General features: G+C 38.4%; 1 protein-coding gene across 2 annotated transcripts in view; it reads right to left on the bottom strand.

The window, feature by feature from the left end:
* Positions 1 to 26,240, bottom strand: part of PIK3R4 (phosphoinositide-3-kinase regulatory subunit 4) — a 198,833-nt gene that overhangs the window by 56,069 nt on the left and 116,524 nt on the right. Inside the window, exons 2-9 of one of the 2 annotated variants that reach the window (XM_078432342.2) lie at positions 21,324 to 21,384; positions 18,046 to 18,334; positions 17,028 to 17,639; positions 15,514 to 16,290; positions 7,670 to 7,803; positions 4,808 to 5,390; positions 1,822 to 1,956; positions 21 to 242 (exon numbers count right to left, since the gene is read on the bottom strand). In XM_078432342.2, coding sequence (XP_078288468.1) covers positions 21 to 242; positions 1,822 to 1,956; positions 4,808 to 5,390; positions 7,670 to 7,803; positions 15,514 to 16,246 — 1,807 coding nt within the window. In that variant the 5' untranslated portion in view covers positions 16,247 to 16,290; positions 17,028 to 17,639; positions 18,046 to 18,334; positions 21,324 to 21,384. The remainder of the gene's footprint in view (positions 1 to 20; positions 243 to 1,821; positions 1,957 to 4,807; positions 5,391 to 7,669; positions 7,804 to 15,513; positions 16,291 to 17,027; positions 17,640 to 18,045; positions 18,335 to 21,323; positions 21,385 to 26,240) is intronic. The other variant, XM_060638652.3, reaches the window with a different exon arrangement.

The raw sequence follows: 26,240 nt of genomic DNA, 5'->3' as shown, positions 1-26,240 counted from the left end.
AACAAATGGAAAAAACATACCAACTATGCTATCAAAAAAAGCTCCACGCAGATGCCAATCATTCTTATCATTTAGGAAAGTGATCATGTGCGACAATAAAACATCATTGGCTTTCTGACGTCCAAAGAATACGCACAGCCGTGTTATTCCATTTTCCATTAAGGTTTGTTTCACAATATTTTCAGGGTCACTTAGCAAAGTGACAACTTTCTGCTGGACCATTTCATGTAAGGCTTGCAGCTCTAAAAGAAAAAAAAAAAAAGTAAAGATAGGATTCATTTTTTTCCCCCAAGATACAGACCTAGTCTTCTTTCTTACTCCTTGGAGAAACAGAACGATTAACAGAAGCCACCATAAAAAGTCTATAATCACTATATGTTTCCACTATTCAAAGCTCTGAAGGATAGATGGGAAACCGAAATATAAACTGAAGAACAACATCTGATAAGCAGATGCCACAAGCACGGTTACCATCTCACTAATGAAACATGCCTATTTTTAAGGCTCAAGGAGAAAACTATGGGAAAGCATGAAAAAGATCATACTGCCACCAATAAAGTTAACTTAACCAAGGACTTCCAAATACCAGACTGGTTAAGGATATAATCTGATGGTACAAATTAATACTTTTAGAAGCATTTTTAAGGTCAGTTTATTTATTTTAGAAAGCAGAAAATACACTGCAAATCCTGCCAAGGCTTTACATGATCTGGCCACCACCTTCTTCTCCAACTCACCCTCCCCCTTTTCCTTTTCTTCTAAAATGTAAGCTCAACAAGAGGATCTTTTCTGTCTTATTCACCACTGTGTATTTCTAGTGTTTAGAGCAAGCACACAATTGCCTGATACACAATTTCCTGATGTAGAGCTTATAGTTTAACAATTATCCCTTAGCTAAATGAATGAGGACAGAGGCCACTCCTGGTGCAGCTAAGGGATGTGGTGGTCTGATATGCAAAATACTATGTTCACATTAAGACAAACTTTAGATTAACTCCCAAAAAGGTTTAACACCTAACTCCCTTATCTATAAAGGTCCAATTACAGGGTTATAGAATGTAGGACAGTATTATTTTCTAAGTAATTCCATGAAAAAAGTGGAGATTTCCTTTCTGATACACCTTCTGTAAGTTCAAAATTATTCCATTGCCTTCAACTGCAGATAATATATGCTGTCTAAAAATGACGCCATTCTAACAAGTAACAGAGCCATTACCATCATCTATAGCATAAAAACCTCAAAACTCGATTTCTCTAGCTTTTGTGAACCAGAAACATACTAGAACTAAGTGTATTATTTTACTTCTAAATCTTTAACTCAATAAACATTAACTAAAAGCCTGCTAAAAGCTGTATGTATATAAAGAACTTAAGACGAACTTTGACCTCAAAGAGTTTACCATCACATCTGTTCATTTAAAGTAAAAGATGTGGGTTTTGATACACAAATCAGAGATAGTATGACATAAACACATAAACACAGTTCATGATTTGAGAATACTCAAGGTATGCTAACATACAGAGAAAAGGTTTAAATTCTTTAGCTATGATGTTTTCAATGTTTTTCTTTCATCTTTTAAGAATTACACGATTCGGCTAGTTTTACCATTGACACAAATCAATTGTAGCTGAAAAACAACAAACTGATCATTTTCTGGTTAGATTAACAGTGTATGAGAATAGGACAATCAGACACCAGGGATCTTTGCCACCTACATATATGGTATTCTTTCACCTTACATGAAAATTATGATAGTTTCTTACAACTCCACATTAGTAATTCATTATAAATAAGAAGTCTGGAAAAGAAAGTCATACTACCTGTGTCATAATTTCCATTGGGATGTGTAACTTCATCTATTTCTTCACTATTCGGGTCATTTTCCATATTGAGATTTTTTAACTGTACTAATTCCAGGAATCTCAAAGCTGTTTCTGCCAGCAGAGCTATGTTTTCTATATTAAGAGAGAAATTTATTATTATAATCTCAAATCCTTATAATGTTTAACTTTTCCTTCCTGTCTTGATATAAGTAAAAATCATAAAACTCCTCTCCCTTCCATTTTTTATTTATGCCTGTGCCCCATCCTTCTTCCTCTTCCAATTTTGTGCCTTTTTTTTTTTTTTTTTTTTTTTTTAAGTAGGCTCCAGGCCCAGCGTAGAGCCCAACACAGGGCTTGAACTCACAACCCTGAGATCAAGACCTGAGCTGAGATCAAGAGTCAGATGTTTAACCGAATGAGCCACCACCCAGATGCCCCCATTTCTGTGCTTAACATATGATCACACCAACCAACAACTGCACTCTCTTCTTTCTTAGCAGTAAATGCCACTGAACATAAAGCTTAACTATCTTATTCAATTCTTCCTTAATTTTTAACATTACTACAAGCGAGGTGCATCTCACAAGAGTTGACATTGTAAGTGTGTCAAATGCAGTGATCACCCTCATCTTAGAGTCCCACTCCCCATCCCCACCAGGTTCAACATTGTTCTGAATAGAACAAAAATTTACCTCTAAATACCCAAGATGTGAATACCGTGCAATGCCTAAAGATAGGAGAATCTGGGCCATTACCCTAAAGATGGGAGAATCTGGGTCATCCTCTGATAAAATGTCAAAATCCTAGATGAAATGTCCCCACTTTAATAAATGTATCTTTATTAGGAAAAGTCTCTTACTTTCCTGGGCACTTCTAAAACCTTAGTATATCTATGCCTATTTCCCCATCTAAGACACAACACACTTCAAAGTTCACACAAAATACAAATCTATACCACTTCTGAATTTTAAAAGAATACTGTGAAAGAAATTCAAAAATTTATTTAAAAATTTTATAATTACTGACATGTGTGGTTTAATTATATTTGCCCATTCAAGTTCAAATAGATTTCTGGCTCTACTGGAAAAAAAAAAAAAAAAAAAGGCAATTTTATCATGTACTAAGCCATGATGAAGGAACACTGCAAGGTACCAGCACTGACCCTGGGTTACCATGGACTCCCACTATAAAGAACCAGAAGACCAAAGAAAAGCAGAGCTGCTTCAGAATCAAGGTACAGACCAGCAGCTCTGAGAACTGAGAAGGAATGAGACCAGATACATTTAGGTCATATTATTTAGCCTCTTCCATTCCCAATTTCCTCACTTGTAAAATGAAAGTAATATAACATCTATTGTTCAAGGTGGTTGCAAGGGTTAGTTGCAAGAGATATATAAATCTTAGACTCTTAAAACCCATGTATCTTAGAATCTGGACTCTACCTTAAAATCTATATATCTCTTGCAACCAATCCTTGCAACCTTGAGCAGTAGATGCTCTGACACACAGGGTTTTTAGTAAATAGTAACTATTATTTTTATGCTATCACTATTAGTAACTGACTGTCACTATGTTAATATAGCACCTACACATCAGAACCTTAACTATTTAACACAACTGAGAACAAACTAAGACCAACAGTAGGTCACAAAATGCTAAAGAAAGATATAACTTGTTTTTAAAACTTATACATTTTTATTTAATTCTATCTAGTTCAATTATTTATATTTGCAAAATGAATTATAAATATGCTTTGTTACAAATGATAAACTAAAACATATGTATATTAAAGAAATTCTGCATTTTTTAGACCTGACATGTATACCCATACAGCTATGGAAACCAGAAACCATAAATAATAGGCAATGGATAAATATAAATAAAAATATACGTATAGGAAAAAAAAACTCAACAAACACCAATCACTTTGTGGATGTGCCTAGAGATAAGGCCAGAGTCCAAAGACCATTTTTCATATCTTCCATTAAGATAATGACAGGCTAAGACTACAATAAACCTAGTATCTTTCAAAAAAAGTAACAGTATCATCACCACATATTATGTACTATTTACAAAGACCAAAACAGAATCCCTGATTTCCAGCAGATATTAGAAATAAACTACAAATTATGTTAATGTTTCAGAGACATATTCCACTCAAAAAAAAAGTATGCAAAATTAATCTGGGGAGCTAAAGACATCAATCTGTATCACTTGATTTTATGAGTAAGAATTACAAGTAAAACAGGTAGGTGTGTGGGGCGCCTAGGTGGCTCAGTCGGTTGAGCATCAGACTTTGGCTCAGGTCATGATCTCGCAGTGAGTTCAAGCCCTGCACTGGGCTCTGTGCTGACAGCTCAGAGCCTGAGACCTGCTTCAAATTCTGTGTCTCCCTCTCTCTATCCCTCCCCTGCCACGCTCTCTCTCAAAAATAAAATAAACATTACAAAAAATTAAAAAAAAAACAACCATATGGGAGTGTTATAACCTCATCACAAAGAAGTCACACACCTTAATTAAGCACTATAGTAAAGGACCTTAAAATTCAGTAACAGGCTAAGTTCTTTCAACATCAAATTATCCAGCAAAATTTGTCTTTTGCAACCAGCAACAGACCTGTATCCTAAAGCTGATATTCAAACTAGCAGATCTGTTCAGAGAAATTTTATAAAGGCCTAAAGACACTAGATCAGAGCACATACTTGTAAACATTAGTCTTACTCCAAATTAAATGTAGTATACCCAGTAAAATCGTAAGATTCTGCATTATATACTTTCACTTGATAATTCTGATCAAAAAAGAATACACACAAAAGTTGAGTCCCAGGAAGAGATCAGCTATAAAAATTATTACACTGTACACAAACAGTTCAAGGACCACAATGCACCCTTGGAATTCCCAAAGAAATCAGAGAAATAAGACGTATTAGAGTCACTAACTTCAAAAACATGAGTGGCTATTTCTTGGACAATAAACTCTTACCAGCATAGGCTAGTCTAACAATAGTAGCATCATCTTGGGCTAAGTGGGCTATGCCTGGCAGAATATATTCCGGATAGATATTGACATCATTTCGAGGAACCTCTTTGACAAGGGCAAGAACTTTGGTCAATGTCCTCAAGGCTTCAGCCCTCACTCTAGGAACAGAGTCATTGCTAAAATGCAAAAGATATGGAGTAATACGGTCCAAAAGAATTTCTACACTTAATCTTGGGGCCAAATGGAGAATAAGTTCCAAAGCAGCAAGTTTGGAATCGCAGTATTTAAGGGTCTGCAGACAGGATGTTATAACAGACACCAAGATAACCAGCCCATTTTCCTTAGGCTCTCCTTCTGCTTTTTCCGGCAGATCATGTCCACAGAGATTATGAATAATGTTGCCCAAATCCTTCCGTATAACCAGAATGCGCTCATCGGCAGAAAGAAATGTTTCCTTGGCAAACTGGGCCATGTAGGGCTGAAGGAAAGTGTAAAATATTTCAGGAAAGGCATTGCCACGCTGCTGCTTTAGGTAATCTTCTGCCCCTAAACGTTTATCTGGCTCACGATGAATCATCTGAGTTACCTACACCAAGGAGAGAAAAGGAGTAAAAAACAGATTTGAGAACAGCAGATTAAATCAGATGACAGCTACAAGGGCAACTTACACATGACATAAAGGATTTGATTTCTGAGGTAATTCAGACTCTTCACCATCTTTGCCTTTCAAACTACTTTCAGAACCTGACTGTAATATATGATCTACAACCATCCTACCAAGCAACAGGAAACTATGTAGTAATGTATTACAGATGGCCCAGACACACAGAGGAGATATACCCTGTTCAGCATTCCCTGTTTATTAAGACAGGGAAGTAATACATTGGTGCCCACAACTCAAGGATTCTTAAAACATTTCTGAGCAGGAAATACCACTGAGAATCTGAGAAAAACAATGGGTTTTTCTCTAGAAAAAAAAATGTATACACAATATTTTTACATACAAAATTATACACAATCTGAAAAGAATAAAAGAACCACTAAAATCTATTTACATATCAGAGTTCTGATTTAAAGTCTTAATACCACAAGTCCAAGGGAATATATGGTTTCAGTGTAGCTCTAGACTCTGGTCAAAAAGGGAGTAAGTGATTCAAACTTTCCAAGCAATATAAAAAAGCTGTTAAATCCTACAAACACGGGAAATGATATACCTAACTTGAGCTTATCATATGTTTTCTGGTGTCTTAGAGAAATAACTTTCTCTCAGTATACAGAGAGCACAGTTTTATTTTTCCTAGACCCTCATAGTCAGGCATTATTTAAATGCTCAAAATACCATAAAAATATATCTAGTTATTTGAGCTTTCTGTTTCTTTGTAAATAGGAACCTAGCATTGAACTTGCAGGGAATCAAATGCACTATAAATATTAGGAAAAATGACTTGACAGAATTCCTTTCACATTCAGATTAAGCCTTAAAGATTAGCCAAATTCACTCCTTTCAGAGTTAAGAAAACACAGGCCCAAATTCAGGAAGTCACTTAGCCAATGTAACATGACAGATGAGTGACGTACCCAAAGACAGAACAGCCAGAGCAGTTTTCACTGAAAATGAGCTAAACTGGCTTCCTTTAAAACATCTTATTTTTCATACTTGCCATTTGTAAGAGAAATTAAAATGTATTCTATATCCCCTACCTTACTATAGAATATTTTAAATATACTATGAACTTTCCATGACCGAGAGTCATCATCACAAGCCTCAGTTACTGTACTGATGTAATAAAGATCCCCTCAAACAGTTAAGGTGGATAAACGGTTTATGTAATCTCCCACAGAAGTCCTCCTATCTGTTCTGCTATACTAAGTAGTGATTCTATAGCTTTACCTTCCAGAACAGCCTTGAGGGTCAAGGGAGGCATACCAAGCTAGGTGCTTCTATATGAAATGGCGTTATCCTACTGCATTATATTCAAGTTGATGTTTCCTGTCTCTTTCATTTTAGATATATGCCTTCTTCATTTCTTACTAGCAAGTTCTATCCTAGACAACATCTCTAACCCCCAGGCACCTCCTTCCAAATCTATCCAAAGCAGAGCTATAGACGTGTGCGTATGTATAAAATTATGTGTGTTTATATACATATGAAATTAGCCACGTGAGCTCTGGGGCACCTGGGTGGCTCAATCGGTTAGGCATCTGACTCAGTTTCGGCTCAGGTTATGATCTCACAGTTTCGTGAGTTCGAGCCCCACCTCAGGCTCTGTGCTAGCAGCATTGAGCCTGCTTGGGATTCCCTCTCTCTCCCTCTCTCTCTGCCTCTCCCCACTTGCTCTGTTTCTGACTCTCTCAAAATAAATAAATAAACTTTAAAATAAATAAAATTAAATTAAGATAAAATAAAATAAAATAAAATAAAATAAAATAAAATAAAATAAAAGCCAAATGAGCTCTATGCCTAAAAAAGAGAAAAATATTATACATTTCCCCCTAACAAACAAAAATAGGCTGTTTGGCAGGGGCGCCTGGGTGGCTCAGTTGGTTAAACATCCACCTTTGGTTCAGGTCATGATCTCAAAGTCCGTGAGTTCGAGCCCCGCACCGGGCTCTGTGCTGACAGCTCAGAGCCTAGAGCCTGCTTTGGATTCTGTGTTTCCCTCTCTCTCTCTACCCTTCCCTCGCTTGTGTTCTCTCTCACTCTCAAAAACAAAGAAACATTAAAAAAAAAAAAATAGGCTATTCATAATAGTCTATGCTTTATTGCTTTGCTCCAAATTCATAAAACTCCAGAGAGCTATCTAATGCAAAAGTGAGAACATAATTCTATTACAACTTAATGGAGAATACTTGTTGCATAGTTACCAATTCTCTGATACTGCGATCTTCAATTTTATTTAGTACTTGTTCCGGGAAAAATTGTCCGTTTCTGTAAGCCAGAAGTTGAGAAAGATCAAACAGCGGTACACCTTCTGTAAAAAGCTCAGCTATAACACAACCTGAAAAACAGCAGATACAATTCCATTAAAAATGCAATGCAAGATATCTGTAATATAGATCAAGAATTCAGAATATTTGTAAAACTCAAAATGCAAAACTCAAAGTAAACTGAATTAAAAATTTTAATGCAATATACAACTATAGTCAAGTAAGACAGGGAAAATGTCTACTGCCTGGTATCAGTTCTAAAAGTTTCAAGTCAAAAGAAGCCCACAGAATTTTTCTCGGCCTTAAAAAAAATAAAATAAAATTACTTCCTAGCTCTCTCATTTAAAATGAATATGTTGGTATATTATACACACATACACTTAGAGACAGAGTACAAGCCACAAGGAATACAATGTTTTTTAAAAGTATGGACTTGCAGACATTAAGTTCAGAAGGAACTGAGAAGTCATATCTGACCACTCATTTTTTCACCTCAAACAAAAAGTTATTAAGTGTCTGCTATACACTAGCAGTGCATATAACAGATAAAATCCTTGCCCTCATGAAGCTTTCATTCTAGGAAGAGAGACATAAAATAAACTAGTGAACAGACATGAGAAGAGTGCTACAAAGTACAGCTCCAAGACTAGAGAGGGAGAAAGAGAACCCAATCATTTTGCACTTACATAATCTTCAAACAAGTAATAAAAAAAAAATGTATCTATATTCCCAAAAGGACAAAGCAGTTTCACTGAATCATATGACTGCATTTCACAAGCCTGAAAGATATCCTTAAATAACCTTAGCTCACAAACTCTGCATTTGCTGGTCCCTCTGCCTGGAATGCTACTCCCCCAAAAATCCACCTGGCTTACACCTCCTCTTCCTTCAGATCTCTCATCAAATGTCATTTAGGAGATTAGCAGTACATAAACTACCCCATACTTCTTGCCTGACACGTTCCCTTTTCCCTTTCCCTGTTTCTCCCCACAGTACCAACTGATAAATATATTACTTAATTTATTTTCTTTATTGTCTGTATACCCACTAGAATGTAAACTCCATGAGGAAGGGATTTTTGTCTATTTTGCTCACTAAAAAATTTCCAGGAACTAAAACAGTTCCTGATACATAATAAACACTCAATAAATTTCTAATTTTTTCCTGTACAGTGTCAAGATTCAGAATAAAAGACTTAAAATAGCTATTAAAAACACCATAAGCAAGAAGGAAAATAGAAGACCAGACCAACACTAACAAACCAATGGGATCTAACACAGACATCAAAAGAATATCTCACAACAGCAGAATACAAATTCTTCTCAGGGACACATGGAAGTGTGTCTAATCTAGTCCAGATTAGACTATATGCTAGGTCATAAAACAAGCCTCAGTAAGTTTTAAAGGACTGAAATCATACAAATCATGTCCTTCAAATGACAATGGAATGAGATAAAAAATCAGTAACAGAAGAAAGCTTGAAAAATTCAAAACTCTGTAGAAATTAACACATTCCTAAATAACCAATGAATCAAAGGGAAATCAGAAAAATACTTTGGATTAATGAAAATGAAAACACAACACAAACATATAGAATGAAATTAACAACTCAGTAAAGAACAGATGTTGGTGAGGATGCGGAGAAAGGGGAACTCTTTTGCACTGCTGGTAGGAATGCAAACTGGTGCAGCCACTCTGGAAAACAGTATGGAGGTTCCTCAAAAAAGTTAAAAACATTAATTTTTTAATTAATTACAATTGAATTACTAGATATTTACCCAAAAGATTGAAAAATGCTGATTCAAAGAGGCACATGCACCCCAAAGTTTATAGCAGTGCTATCAACAATAGCCAAATATGGACAGAACCCAAATGTGCACTGGATAAAGAAGATATGGTGTGTATATTTATACACACACACACACACACACACACACACACCCAATGGAATACTACTTGATCAAAAAGAATGAAATCTTGCCATTTGCACAACGTGGATGGAACTACAGAGTATTATACTAAGCAAAATAAACCAGTCAGAGAAAGACAGGTGTCATATGATTTCACTCATGTGGAATTTGAGAAACAACAGATGAACACAGAAGAAGGGAAGGTAAAATAAGATAAAAACAGAGGGAGGCAAACCATAAGAGACTCTTAAATACAGAGAACAAATTGAAGGTTGCTGGAGGGGAGGTGGGTGGGGGGATGGGCTAAATGGGTGATGGGCATTAAGGAGGGCATTTTTTGAGATGAGCACCAGGTGTCATATGTAAGAGATGAATCACTGGGTTCTACTCCTGAAGCCAAGACTACACTGTATGTTAACTAACTTGAATTCAAATAAAAAAAAAAAACAAAAAACCATACAGGATGCAATAAAACAGTATTTAGAGGAAATATGCAGCTATAAACACCTATGGTAAAAAAGACAGCAAAACAATAACCTAACCTTAAGAAACAAGAAAATTAAACTAACCAAAGCAAACAGAAGGAAAGGAATAATAAATACTTTGGCACAGAAATTTGTGAAACAGAGAATAAAAAACAATGGAGAACACCAACAAAGTCAAAGGTTGGTGCTTTGAAAAGCTCAACAAAATTGACAAACTCTTACAAAGAAGACTAATATCTCAAACTACTAAAATCAGGCAAAAAAAAAAGGGGGGGGAACATACTACCAACCTTACAGAAATGAAAAAGAACTATATTTTGAACAACTATATGCCAACAAATTAGATAACCTAAATTAAATGGACAGATTCCTGGAAAGATACAGATTATCAAAGCTGACTCAAGAAGAAACAGAAAATCTGAATAGACCTTCCAGTCAAGAAATTGAATTAATAATAAACTTTCCACAAAAGAAAAGCCTCAGACAAGATGCCTTAAAAGAGGCTTCACGGTCTGTCAAATATTAAAATTCTTACCCATTCTTGACAAATTGTCCCCCCAAAAACAGGAGAAGAGGGAACACTTCTCAATACAGAATTACCCTGGTACCAAACCAAAGACATCACAAGAAAAGAACACTATAGACCAATATTTCCAATGAATACAGACACAAAAATCCCCCCCAAAATGCTAACAAGTCCATACCAATAATAAAAAAAGGAAAGGAAAGAGAAGACACCTGAGCATGTGAGAATGCTGAGAGCCTACTGGTAAATGTGAAGGAAGTGCTGGAGTTGGAAAATCATCATTTGCAACCGTCAAGTAAAGACAGGATCAGGCAAGCATCATCAATAGATGCCAAATCAAGAAGTTGTGATGACTGGCAGTGTATTTGCATGGTCTTAAAAGTTTCTTCCCACAGGCTGCTTATTAGTTGCAAGGGACTAAAAAAAACAAAAACCAAAAAACAAAAAAACAGAAAGTAGCAATAGAGGGGAAAATCAGGCAAGACCTTGACCAGGTGATCAAAATTAACATCACCAACAAACACCATTTGCCCCTTGATGTGATACTGTGAGATGCATGATCACATATATAGTATACTACTGAGAATGAATAACCTCAATCTATTCAAAAGGAAAAATCACACAAACCCCAAATGAGGTACATTCTATTAAAAAACAAAGAGGTGGAGGTGCATGAGTGCACACAACCACACACACACACACACACACACACACACACACACACACACAAAATACAGGTAAAAGCCAGTGAAAACTGAATAAGGCCTGTATATAGTTAGCAGTAATGCTCCAATGTCAGTTTCGGATTTTGATGTGGCACTACAGTCATATATGGTATCACTAGTGGGGGAAGCTGGGAGAAGCATTCTTCACTATTTTTGCAACTTCTATTGTTTAAGATAAAAAGTATAAAAATAATTTTTAAAAATTTAAGAGGAGATGTATTCTTCAAAAAATGTCAATGTCATGCTGACAAAAAAAAGGCTGTGCAAATGTTCCACACTGGAGTGACTGGGTGCCTCAGTCAGTTAAGTGTCCAACTCTTGATTTTGGCTCAGGTCATGATCTCAGAGTCCCACATCAGGCTCCACCCTGACAGTGCAAAGCCTGCTTGAGATTCTCTCTCTCCATCTCTCTCTCTCAAAATAAACAAACATTAAAAAAAAAAAAAAAAATGGTCCACATCAAAAAAGAAGCTAAAGAAACATGACAACTAAATACAATACCAAACCCTAGACTGGGTCCTGTCTTGGAGCAGTTAAAATTCTATAAGGGACAATACTGGGTCAAAAACAAAATCAGAATTAAAACTGTAAATTATTTATCAATGTTAAATTTGCTGCAGTTCATAACTGCAACACACAATTACGTAAGTGTTGTGTTAGGAAACTAGTATCTTAGGAAATACATACTGAAGTATCTAGAGGTAAAGGGCCATGATGTACAGAACTTAGGAAAAAAATCATGGGGGGTGGGGCGGGGCAGGAGTGCAAAAATAATGTACAAGTAATAAAGCAAGCGGAGCAAAATGTTAACAAATGAATCTGGGGATTCTATGTACTATTTTTATTTTTTCAAGTTTTTCAAGTTTGTATGTTTGAAATAATTTCTAAATAGTCAGAAAGAGAAAGAAACATAGCTATGTTTCACTATTTACAACTGAATTGTGTCTCCCCACACCCCAAAATTCATATATTTAAGCCCTAACACCCAGTACCTGAACCTAACTAAATACAGGTGATAGGGCCTTTAAAGAGGTAATTGAAGTTAAATGATGGGGCTCTAGTCATTTTGACTGGTGTCCTTATAAGATGTACCAGGGAAGAGTCCATATGAGTACACAGTGAGAATGTAGCCATCTGCAACACGGGAGAGTGGCTTCAGGAGAAATCAATCCTGCTGGCACCTTGATCTTGGACTTCCAGCCTCCAGCGCTGGAACAAAATAAACTCTTGTTTAAGCTACAAAGGCTGGGGTATTTTGTCATGACAGCCCCAGCAGACTAATACAGAGTTGAATACAGGACTTTTTTCTTGCAATTTTTAGAACGTTGTTCGGAATAGGTGTTATTAGGTGGTATTTCCCTATGGAACAAATTGTTCAAGGTGTTTTTATCAACACTAAGTCCTTATAATTCAGATATTAGCTCAAATGTTACCTTCTTAGAGAGGTCTTCTCAGACCATTTTATCTAAAGTAGTCTCCTACCAGCCCTTGTCATTAACACTTAGAAGTCCAACTTTTGTCACACTCTTATCACTGATAAAAATTCACTTCCTTACTTGTTTATTCTCTCTCCTCCACTAGAACGTTTTCTGTTCCTTAAGGGCAAAAAAACTGTCAGTCTTATTCACAGCCATACTCCCAACATCTTTACAACAGTGTCTCATACATAATAAACACAGAATGCTCAAATATTTGTCAAGCATATGAATGAAAGATCTCCAGGAAAAAGGCTCTGCCCGTTTATATGACCAGAGAATATATACTATTCTCCTAAACTAGCAGCCAGGAACCATGGATATGCATCAAGATGGGGGAAAGTTAACATTTAAAACCCGAGCTGTAGGAGGTGGACACATCCCACCCACCTCTTTCAAAGAAATGAAAGGGTCTATCTTCAACCAAAACAGCATAGGACTCTAGCCTGGAAAAACAAATACTGAGTAAGAATTCTGCTGAAGTTTATGGAACTATAATGCACACAGAAAGGATAAATATACACATCTCATCGACCCTTGAAATTTTAAAACAAACTTCCAGTTAAAAGTCACAGGAATATAATATGTTATGTGCCAATCACACCTCATTTTCTTTTTAAAAAGCCTATATCAAAATAAATAATTTTTAAAAAAAATTTTAAGCCTGCAAGTGATGCCAAGGTCAAAACGTGATCACATTTCTACGCTAAAAGAGTCCTATTTACAGAATACTTAGTAAGTTTAAAATGTAAAAATGGTTCAAAATTTAGATAAATTCACTGACCAAAAACTTTGGGACTCTGATGAATTACATTTCTAATCTTGTTATTCTTACAGCGTAGAGGCTAACTCTATCTTATCCAAAACACCCCCCTTGGTATTACCTTGGGACATAGATTAGTGAGTGTACCAACACGGGCATAATTCTGTGTAACAACTCTTATTCAATCCCCTCAATGAAATACACTTATTCATTAATTATGTTACTTTTCCTAAGTAATCTAAAAAACAGTTCAATTTAAGTTTTCTCTGCGGCAAACCTACAGGTGGGAAAAAGATTAAACCCAACCTTTGCAAAACTTAAAATGGCACTGATACCAGAGTTCACATGGTATTCCCCAGGATACCATCTTCAGCCCATTTCTCTTCCTAAAAATTCACAGATAATCTGAAACCCATGGCCTGGCTTCAAGTGGTCTGTGTATGATATTAATGCACGGTACTCTCCTCTAGAGAAGGAGGCCACTGATTTCATCAAATTACTTAAGGGGATCCCCAAAAAAGCTTAAGAATCACTTATTTACAAACTCTCCCTCGTTACAAATCCATTCCCTTGACTACAATTACTACCTATTTCCTGGTAGTATCTCCACCTCTATCCCAAATCTCTATGCACCAAACCTTTATTATAATCAACTGTCTGTTGTACATCTTCTCCTGGATATCCCCCAGGCACCTTCAACTCAATATATCTAAGAGACTTCATCATGTTCCCATCCCCTCTACCTGTTCTTCCTCCTATGTCTCCAATGTCAGTGACCATCACCCATCATCCATCACCAGGCATCCACCCAGTTTCCCAAGCTAGAGTGAAAGAAGTGTTCTTGACTTTACTCCCCCATCAATCACCAAGTCCTAACAATTCTACCTACTATCTCTGAAGCATTATTCTTCACCACTCTCTCTCCAATTCTGTCACAACTTTAAGCCAGTCAGGGTCCCGTCTTATCTGGATGGTGGTAGTTTACTTCTAGCTGGTTTTCTGGGCTCCAGGGTAGCTCCCCTGCAACCCATTTTCCATCCCATTTACCAAAGATACATATCTGATAATATCCCTGTAGGCTAGCAGGGGCCTGCCGGACCCTTTCTGATCTGGGGCTTGTTTACCTCACTCTATACTTTATGTTCCAGATAAACTACTTCAAGTGTCCCAATAAATCAGTGCATCATGCTCTGGTCTTCAAGACTTTGTATAAGCAACACCTCTGCCTGAAACAAACTACCCTTACCATAGCTAGCTCCCAATCATCTTTCAGGTGTCAGTTTAAGTATCATCCTTCCAATAAAGAGGCCTTTCCTGATCCTGCCTCTCTATCCATCAATACCATGGAGACTAATTTAAATATTTATAGGTTCCTGTAATAGCACCTGGTTCTTATCACGACCATAGCAAATCACATTGCACTAAAGCGTCCTTTTTCAATAACGCATCTATCTCCCCATTAAACATAAACACCTTGAGAGACAGAACTATTCATCTGTCTCTAGTGCCTAAGACAGTGCCTAAGACAGTGCCTGGGGGCACCTGGCAGGCTTGGTAGGTAGAGCATGTGACTCTTGATCTCAGGGTCGTGAATTCAAGCATGTTGTGGATAGACTTAAAAAAAAAAAAAAAAAAAAAAAAAAAAAAAAAAAAAAAGACAGTGCCTGATACAAACAGAAGAATTCAAATATTTCTTAAATATTTGAATGAACCACTCTGCATTTCATAGGTATTTAAACATGTCCAATAAAAGACTGCTGTATCTATCTGAATAGTGTATGAGGTACCAAGAAATTAATTTTTCAACATGTGGGATTTTTAAAAAGCTACATTTCGATGTTCAAGAGTTAAAATATACGCACATCCCCCCCTTGGCAAATCTGACCAATTCAAATACCTGCTGAAAAGATGTCCATTGCCCGCTTCAACTCTCCTCTTGTTCTCTGATTACTATTCAAGTCTACAAGTGGAGTTGAAGGATCTCTCATATATTCTAACTCAGTGGCAAACAATCCACCATCAACAAAACGTTCAGGAGCAATGTAACAAGTTCTCCTCCGTGAAGTGTCAAAGAAATAGTTGAAATCTGCGGGGTTGTCCTCTGGAAGATAAGTGGGCTTAAAACTGGCAAAATCAGTTAGAAGGACCCAATTCCAACTGGTAACCATTACATTCTCAGTCTTGATGTCCCCATGACGGACCCCAGATTTGTGTGCTTGGTCCACAGCTGTTAGGATCTGGAAAGCAATCCAACGCTTCTCTATATTATTTAAGAACGGACGAGTACTGATGCGATCATAGAGGTTGTCTCGCACATACTGCCTAAAGAGCATGGCTGCTTTCTCAGATGCTTTTTCTGCTGCTTTCTGAAAAGGTAGACAGTTCTGTGCAGAATGAAGCCTGATTTTCAGTTCCTCCAGCTCTTGTTTATAGCTGGTTAAAGGCAACGTAGGATCCTGAATTGCAAAGACCTTCACAACCACTAGGCCTTCTCGGTGCTTTGCTCGAGCAACTTTAAAAAACCGAGTGCTCCCCAGGCTCTTATCATATTCAAAGTCATGGATGTCTGAGAAATAACTCTCCACAGAAAGGATCTGGGAAGGAGCAATGCCAGCGAGCTGATTTCCCATGATGGCAGCAAGCACCTCCGGGTCAGTAAGTCAGGATACAGCCCCTATTAAAAAAAAAAGAAAGAAAGAAAGAAAGAAAAGGAAAGAAAAAGAAGAAAAGAAATAAGCAATGAAACACCATTGTTTATGTATTCTCTTCCTAAAAGACAGATGCACTGTATTTCTCTGCCACTGAGAGCACCCTACCTAGTGTCGCAGGCAGGCTCTAAATTTTAGACACATTTACCTAAAAAGATCTTGTTGTTTTATGTTGTCCTTCCAGAACCTGAGCTATATTTAAATAGACCCCTTCAATATTAAGCTGAAAATGTTAGAATGTGCATTTTCTGCTTTTTAAATTTAAAAATTAATGAGCCTTTACTCTGTGGTTCGGCATTGTGCTTGGGGCTATGAAGGTCACAACAGTACTATATGAGACAGTCTTTGTCCAAGAAGAACCTGGAGTCTTGGATGTAAGGCGCAAACACATTAAAAACTTAAGACTAAAAATCGCCTAATACAAATAGATTACTGAACTCCTCAAAGACCAACCTAAGATCCAAAAAAATCAGTAACTCCTGGGCCCTTCCAGTCTAATTCCAGTGTTTCTTCCCACGAGCAAACAGAAGGCATAAAGTTGTCTCATGGGCAACAACAGGGAAGAACCCTCGGCAAAGATGTTAAAGAAAAGTAAACCGAAATACACACTTGCCAAACAAACCCAGGGTTCTCCTAGCTCGTATTTTGCAGGAAATAAAAGACACACATACACACACGGCCATGCGCACATATAAATATTTACCCCAGGACTCTGTAAAAGTGTCACAAGTTGGTCACTAGCTCACACTGAGGTCATGACGGGTCACTTCAGGGTCTGAGATTGGGGGTCAGCAGCCGGGCAAGTCTTCTGTATGAAGGATCTTCCTTCAAAAGCAGGAGGTGGGGCGTTGGAGGAGGGACGCCGAAAAATGCCAATCTCCAGAAACCACGGTGGCCCGCAGCGGAGAAGGGGGAACGTGCCGCAGATGAACGAAGCCAAGCTGAAGCGATTCCACAGATACCCCGGGAGCTGCCCCCGCCAGCCCCCTACTCTGCCCGGGGAGCCACGCGTTCCTGGGCCTCGCCTTCCCCTCGTGCGGATCTCCGGACCTTCGAAGGCCTCTAGACTCCTGGAGGGCCTCACCACCAGGAGGGGAGGTGGGACTCGGGATAGAACGGGAGGCCGCCAGTTCCAGGGAAACACTTCTCCAGCTGAGGCAGACACAAACGCCGAACTCCCGGGAAAGCTGCCGGCTCTGACCTCATTCCGGTCTCAGAGCGGAAGTGACGACGGAGAGAGGTTTAAGGAAGCAAGCGAATGGTGGTGGAGTTGGTTGCTAGGAAACGAGGAAGGGGCGTGGCTTCACTCTGACGCCTGGAGGAAGAAAATAAAACGTGCTGTCAATTTATTCTCCACCCTGGTCTTCTACCTATCGTTCCCTGAACTCTGTGGCTTCTGACATCCCCGGAACAGAGTTCTTTAAGAGAATTCACAGGTTTATTTAGGAAGGTTAATATATCCCCCAGCTGAATTTTTAAGAGCTTTACTTGAGATATAATTTGCATACGATAAAGTACACCTGTTTAAAATACACAACTCAGTGGCTTTTTATATATTTACAGAGTTGTTCAATTATCTCTATAATTTAATTTTAGAACACTCACATTACCCCCAAAAAGAAATTCAGTAGTTATAAGCAGTCACTCCCATTATCTCCCTTTCTCCTACCCCTCCCAGCACTAAGCAATCACTAATCCACTTTCTATTTCTATAGACTTACCTATTCTGGATATTTCATATACGTGGTATACAATATGTAGTCTTCCCGACTGACTTTTTTCACTTCACATGTTTTTGAGGATTATCTCTGCTGTAGTTTGTATCAGCATTTAATTTCTTTTTATTGCCAAATATTCTGTTGTATATATATTCCACATTTTGTTTATCCTTTCATTGATTGATGAACACCTGGGTTCTATCTACTTTTTGGTTATTATAAATAACGCTTCTATGAACATTCCTGTAGAAGGCTTTGTGAGGTCATGTGTTATTTCCTCTAGGGTAAGCACCTAGGAATGGAATTATAAAATCATATGGTAACTCTATGTTTAACATATTGATAAACTGTCAAACTGTTTTCCAAAGTTGCTGCACCATTTTTTAAATGTGTATTTATTTTTGATAAAGAGAGAGCGCGCATGAACAGAAGTGGGGCAGGGAGTGGGGGATGGGGGGTATGGGCGGGGGACACAGAATCCGAAGCAGGCTCCAGGCTCCGAGCTGTCAGCACAGAGCCGGACCCTGGGCTCGAACCCATGAACTGTGAGATCATAACCTGAGCTAAAGTCTGATACTTAACGGACTGAGCCACCCAGGCACCCTAAAGTTGCTGCACCATTTTACATTCCTACCAGCAATATGTGAGGGTTTGATTTTCTCCATATTGTCACTGACTGTTTCTTTTGGATTAAAGCCATCCTAATGGGTGTGAAGTATCTCACTGTGGTTTTTATTTGCATTTTCCTAATGACTAATGATGTTAATCATCTTTTCGTGTGCTTATTGGCCACTCATATATCTTCTTTAGAGAAATATCTCTCCAAATATTTTGCCCAATTTTTCATTGGGTTGTCTTTTTATTATTGAGTTTTAAGAGTTCTTTATATACTCTGGATACAAGTCCCTTATCAGATTTGCAAATAGTTCTTCTCTGTGTTGTCTTTTCACTTTCTTGGTGTTGTCCTTTGAAATATTTTAACACAAAACATTCTAGCACAAAATATTTTAACCCAAAGCTGAATTTTTTTTCTGTCATCCTTTTAAAATCCCCTCCTCCCTTATTTCCCATCTCAGGAGGCAAGAATACCACCCACTGGATTCCTCAAACTTCCAATTTAGAAGTCATTAAGTCATCCTTGATATCTTTCTACTCTCTCTCTCTTTCATCAATCCCCACCACCACCATTCAATAATCATCTGCCCCTAATGATTCAGCCTCCAAAACATGCCTTAAAGTCATCCACTGCCATCTCTCCAGGACTTAGTCCAAGCCATCATTGTTGCAACGTGTAGATTTTGAAACCTACTCAGAAAAGGCATTCCCCACCTACAATATTATTTTTTGTACTTTTCTCATGATTTCTTCTGGATCTTTTGTAACTTCATTCTGTGTCCTGAAATTTCTGAGGTACGGGTCCAGCTTAATTTTTTCTCAAGAAGGATACTCAAGAAGGTATCCAAAAATGTCAATAAGCAATCCATTTCCCCCAAACTCATTTGAAATGTCATATTTACCACATACAAATTTCCTTTATATATTTGGGTGGATCTTCTGCTTGGACTTTCTCTTCTATACATTGAGTTGCCATTCGAGTCGTCTACATTGTTTTAATCATTGTAAAATGTTTTAATGTCTAACATGTCTACTACTAATGTTTTTTTAAAATACAACTATAATCATAAGGATTATACTTCCAGGTTCTGCCTCCTGATTTTAGGCTAAAGCTAAAAATCTTTAGCTTGGCCAGCAAGACCCTGCATGATCTGACCCCTAACCACACCCCCCCCCCCACCATAACTGGCATCACTCACTGCCCCTCTTAGTCCCCCACAGTGGCCTCCCTTTGTTCCTAACCTGTCAAGCTTCCCTCTACCACTTGGCCTTCACATTTACTCTTTCCTCTGTTTGGAACACCCTTTCCCCCACTCTTTATATAGCAAAACTTGCTCTTCTTTCCAGTCTCAGATTAAGTGCCAATACTTCTGGAAGGTCTTTCTTGAAGTCTTCCCACAACCACCATTACATAATCTCATGGACAATGAACTTTTTTCTTCATAGCACTTATTACCATTGAAATCATTTGATTTTTGAGAGACAGGAACTATTTGTTTAATGGCTGTTTTCCCACTGCACCATAAACCCCATGAGGTTAGTGATTGTGTAATTCTTATTCACCAAGGTATCTTCAACAACTAGAACAGTTTCTGACACACAGTAGACATTCAATAGATATTTGAATCAGTGGATATGGCCTTATAAGGTTTGTGACCATTAGGGCCAAAATCATGAGTTCTAGGACTAGGAATATATAAGAATTGCTACACACACACAGTTGTTTAGCAGATAATATTTTAGGATTATGTTTATATCTCAGAGGTTGAATTCCATGTATGTAGGTGCTTTAAACATCTCTTCAACAGAGAACCCATGGTATAGAAATGAGATAAATCTGTCTCAGTTTAGATCAATCATGCATTTTCCCCACATCTATTTTTCCCCACCAGTACGTTTTGTGAAATAATTCATGAACTATTTTTCAATGCCTTGTATAAGAACTTCTATGGTTTTCTTTCCTTTTATTTCTTTCTTTTTTTTTTCTTTTTTTGTTCTTTCTGTTTTTAAGTAGCAATCATGGCTGCCCAGGAGGTTTTTTGGTTTTGTTTGTTTGTTTGTTTGTTTGTTTTTAAAGAAATCTCACCTAATCCTTTTGAGGATAAATAAAAAAATAAAATTTGCTTGCCACTGGTGGAGTATAAAGAGTAAAGAGCCAGTAAACACTCTTCTATCCTCTGGTCAACAGCCTCTCAGATGCATTGTGGAAGCAATGGCTAACTCCCTTCTACAGAAAATAGATGTCACAGAAAAGTATCTGTATAGGAACACCCCACCCCTTGCATATGAGGGGGGCCAAATGACTAGCTCTCTACTAGGAAGTATAAGGGGAAATTATGTATTTCACTTCCAGGTCAAGGCAGTTAAGAGGTGAATGACCTTCTCTGCTCTCTCTTTGCTTCAGCCTAGATGCAGGGAACTTCAAGGCCTTAGGTAAGGCCAGAGCCACAAGATGGTAGGAGCCTATGTTCCTGAATCACAACCTGGAGAAAGACCACCTGTTAAATAGGAATACCCAAACAGGACTTTTATATAAGCAAACGTAAACTCCTATGTGTTAAGTCAGTGAAATGTTGACATCATTTGCTACAGTTGTTAGTCTTACCTTAACCAATACATTCATCTTCCAAATCTCTATCATTCCTTACCTCTTCTGGGCTACTCACCTCACCAGTGCACTTCCAATCCTGTGAGGTATCCATGTGGATTCCCTGTAATCCTTGCATCCTAAGGAAAAGGAGTAAAAGAGAATTCCTAATGTAATAGTAAACATTTTCTTTTTTTGTAGAAATTGCCAGCTAACAGAGGTAAAGGGAATCATAGGAAATTATCACTGTGTAACTGCAATATAATAATTGATTGCCACAAAGACTATCAATGGATTCTACATGCATCAGGCAGAAAGGGTTGGGGCAACAAGATAGACTCATGGTGTCCAAGGAATAGCTACAGATTACTTTCTAGGTCAGGAAGCGTGGAGAATGAATCTTTTCATTCATTTAGTGGGAAATTCTGGCAGTGAACCCTTTATCGAAGTGATCAAACTTAATATTGCTAAGAGTAGGTATTGCAAGTAGTATTGCAAGGCTCCTGATATAATGCAATGGACAGTACACAGTATCACCCAGGAAGCATTCTTACCAAGAATGTTTAACTTGAATCTAATCAAGCCTCTAGACCTCACTGTCCAATATGATAGGCACTAGCCATATCTGACTATTGAGCACTTGAAGTGTGGCTACTCCAAATTGAGATGTGCTGTAAGTGTGTAAAAAAAACACACAGGATTTAAAGAACTTAGCACAAAAAAAATTGAAAAAAGTATCATTGATATCTTTTAATATTGACTATATATTAAAATAATATTTCCGATATATTGGTTTAAATAAATATCTTCTTAAAACTAATCTGGTTTTTTCTTTACTTTTTAAAGTGTAGCTACCAGATGACTTTAAATTCTATAAGTGGCTCATGCTACATTTTTATTTGATAGCCTTTCTCTGGACTGAACTTCAGCTTATAAAAAGTAAAAGAGATAGAGGAATAATTTAAGCAATACCATCAGGAAACAATCTGACAAACCCAGAAAATGGAACATCAGCCTGGATTCTTCAAAAAGTCAATACTATGAAAAACATGGAGAGACTTTTCTAGAGTAAAAGATTCAAAGAGACATAAGACTCAAATGCAATGTACAAACCTCAACCTGACCCAGGATTAAAAAAGCTATGAAGAGGGGCGCCTGGGTGGCGTAGTCGGTTAGGCGTGCGACTTCAGCCAGGTCACGATCTCACGGTCGGTGAGTTCGAGCCCCGCATCAGGCTCTGGGCTGATGGCTCGGAGCCTGGAGCCTGTTTCCGATTCTGTGTCTCCCTCTCTCTCTGCCCCTCCCCTGTTCATGCTCTGTCTCTCTCTGTCCCAAAAATAAATAAAAAACGTTGAAAAAAAAAAATTAAAAAAAAAAAAAAAAAAGCTATGAAGATATTTCATGCATATTTGGGGAAATTTAAATATGGATTGAATATTTCAGAGTGAAAGAAATGGCAGAAAATGTTATTAAAATTGGTAATTATTTCATTCTGCTATCACTTCCGTGTATCTTATTTAAAAACACCTAAGCTGCCTGACCTATAGCTGTTTCATAATTACATAAGGGATTAGTAGACAGAGAGAGAGCTAGCCCCCAGTTACCTTCAAATGTGTAATGTTAGGTGAAACTTTATTCTTGAAAAAATGGGAATGCAAAGGCTAAACCAAGTTGGTTTTTTTTTTTAACGTTTATTCATTTTTTGAGAGAGACAGAGAGTGAATGGGGGAGGGGCAGAGAGAGAGAGGAAGACACAGACTGTGAAGCAGGCTCCAGGCTCTGAACTGACAGCACAGAGCCCTACACGGGGCTCCAACTCACAGACCATGAGATCATGACCTGAGCCAAAGTCGAATGCTTAACCAACTGAGCCACCCAGGCACCCCTAAACCAAGTTTTTAAAAGAAGATGATAGTTGTCCTGAAAATCAAATCATTTTAATGATAATAAGTCTTATAAGATAAAGTAGTGTGTGTGAGATGATGTAATGGGGGGAGGGGTGCATTCAGGGAGGAGCTTCCTGAACTGATGGCATTTAATCTGGGACTTGAAAGATGAGCAAGTTTTGGTTACAAAAAGAGTAGGGGAAAGAATCTTCTAAGCAAAGGAAAGAGTAAATGTGAAGGCTTCCTGGTGGGGAGAAGTTTGACAGGTTAGAAGCGAAGAGGCCATTGCAGGGGCCTGAGAAGGACAGTGAGAGATGATGGATGTGGGCAAACAGAATCCATCTAGAGTGCCGTTCCTCTACTTTGCCACTTTTTTTCCACTTCTACTCCTGTACCAATTCTCTCCCACAAAGGATTTAAACTGACTTTACAAGTTTAAGTCAGATGATGAAAAGGGAAACAATAAAGGGTAATTAAAAGGAGCAAAGAAATAGTACTTTAACTTCAGATGAGTTTTCTATTTAGCTTTGAAATTACGACAACAAATCCCAAAAAGGAAATTTGTGGTTCACATAGTTCTCATTGTCTGGTAAAGGAAAACAGACTAATTAATATAGGAAAAAAACCCACACATTTTCCCTAGACCAACTTCAAGGTGAGATTTCTTTCTTTGAGTCTTTGTAGAAAAGACACCAGTTATCAAGTTAAGTAGGCACCATGAATAGAATTTTCCTAGTGTTGAGTAAATGGTTCAGCAAATATGGTGCCTACTGGTTGGGCCCCATTCAATAGTATGCTTAGAGCATCTTCTGTTTTTCTAGATACTTGATCTCCATCTAACTTCCCTCTTAGGTGACTTTTTCTAGTTCTGTGTATTTAAATATCAATATGCTGATAATGCTATTTTTTTTTTCTCTCAAACCCTTACCTGGCCCCTGAGCTCATATATCCAGTATCCTTTTGACTTTTATACTTGAGCTTGTAGTAATAACTTGCTAAGTTGGGGGGGAGCTAAGATGGCATCATAGTAGGAGGACCCTAGGCTTGTCTCTCCTTTAAACACAGCTAGATAAATATCAAATCATTCTAAATACACAAGAAATCAACCTGAGGACTGACAGAACAAACTGCATAACCAAAGGGAGAGAAGAGATCACATCAAGGAAGGCAGGAAGTATGGAGATGTGGTTTGAGGGAGAAAAGAATCACGGATGTTGCAGAGGGGAGGAAGCCCTGGTTGCAGAGAAAGGCAAGGGGGAGGGGAGAGAAAGAAAGAGAGAGAGAGGCACCCAGGGCAAGGCACAAGGAGAACATTTCCCCAAAGGCAGGCTGGGAAAATGAAAGGGACTGATTTTCATGAGTTTTTGTAACCCATGGGGATTCAAGACTGGGATTTTAGGGGTCTGTGGGCTTGGCTGGGATAGAGCCCAGAAGGTGCTGCCCTGCTCCTGGAGAGAAGGCAAGCAAGCAACCCTAGGGCTGACAGCAAGATCTGAGAGGATCACCTAAGGAATACGAGGAGGAAATTGTTCACTCTTCTTGGAGCACATCTGAGAGAGGTGGCATTCGCAGAGACACCTCTCCAGGGTCAAAAGAGCCAAGCTGCCATTTCCCTCCCTCAGCCCTCAACATAGGCCCGGACACACCTGTTGAGAGTGGCTAACCCAGACACTGGCTGTTTAGCCTGCTTTGCTCCGAATCCCATGTGCCTGTGTTCTGGCACAGCTCCCTTACTCGATCAAACCTGCAACAGTCCCAGCATGGACAGACCCTTTCCCAGAGGACCAGCACCGGTCCCTGCCACACCAGGTCCCTAAAGGTTGGAGTTTTAAAAGTCAGCAGGCTTGCCTGGGAGAGAGTCCAGAGGGTTCTGCACTGCTCCTAGAGAGAAGGCAGGCAAGCAACCCAGAGACAACATAAGACAGAGATCTGAAAAATGCCTGGGATACATGAGGGGAAATTATTTGCTCTTCTGGGGTGCTTCCCTGAGAGCAGCAAGCACTGAGTCCCTCTCCAGGGACAAAGAAGCTGGCTGGGGCCATTTCCTTCCTGTGTCCTTCAGCATAAACCAACTTCAGTAAATAGAACAGTGCCAACACTGGCTGCCCAGCCTGCTTACACCAAGTCCTGCCCTCTTGCACCCTGCTGTTACTGCTTTTTTCCTACAAGTGTGCCTAAGGGCCAACACAGTGGACCCTGTCCCCAGAAGACCAGCAGAAACCTCTGCATGCACCACATCTACCAACCATAGAGTTCTGCAAGGCTTCAGTTCTACTGGAAGAAGCATGAGATCTCATTTAACAAGCACTGGAGCACACCTCATTAAAATGTGCCATACTCTGGCCAAGGTCCAAATACTGCCCACTACAGGCAAGGAGAACCTCTGCAAATGACTGACCTGAGGGATAGAGCAGCCAAAGCATAGCGGTAGAGTCCACACAGCATATGCCAAGACATTCCCTGAAGCACCAGGCCCTGGACATCATATGACTTCTTCTTCATAAAGCAATTACTCTCAGGAACAAGAAATATAACAGGCTTTTTTAACACAGAGAAGACAGAGACCTAGACAAAATGCCAAGATGCAGTTATTCACCCCAAAAGAAAGAACAAGAAAAGGTCACAGCCATAGATCTAATCAGAACAGATATAAGTAATATACCTGATAGAAAACTTAAGGCAACAATCATAAGGATACTCACTAGGCTTGAGAAAACTATGGAAGACATCAGGAAAACTCTATTGCAAAGATAAAAATCTAAAAAACAATCAGGCAGAAATGAAAAATGCAATAAATGAGATTCAAAACCAGCTGGATATAATGACCACAAGGATGAAAGAAACAGAGGAATGAATAAGTGATGTTAAAGATGGTTATAGAAAATAATGAAGCTGAACACAAGAGAGAAAGGAAAATCATGGATCACAAGAGTAGACTTAGGGAACTCAGAGACCCCATCAAATATAGTAACATTCATATCATAGGAGTCCCAGAAGAAGAAGAGAGAGAAAAAGCATTTGACAAAGTACAACATCAATTCAAGATAAAACCCCTCAACAACGTAGAGACAGAGGGAATATACCATACCCTAACATCACAAAGGCCATAT

Source organism: Panthera onca, chromosome C2, assembly GCF_046562875.1.
Source record: "Panthera onca isolate mPanOnc1 chromosome C2, mPanOnc1 haplotype 2, whole genome shotgun sequence".
NCBI lineage: Eukaryota > Metazoa > Chordata > Mammalia > Carnivora > Felidae > Panthera > Panthera onca.
The sequence above is the reverse complement of the archived record's forward strand: the minus strand, read 5'-3'. Positions and strand labels throughout refer to the sequence as shown.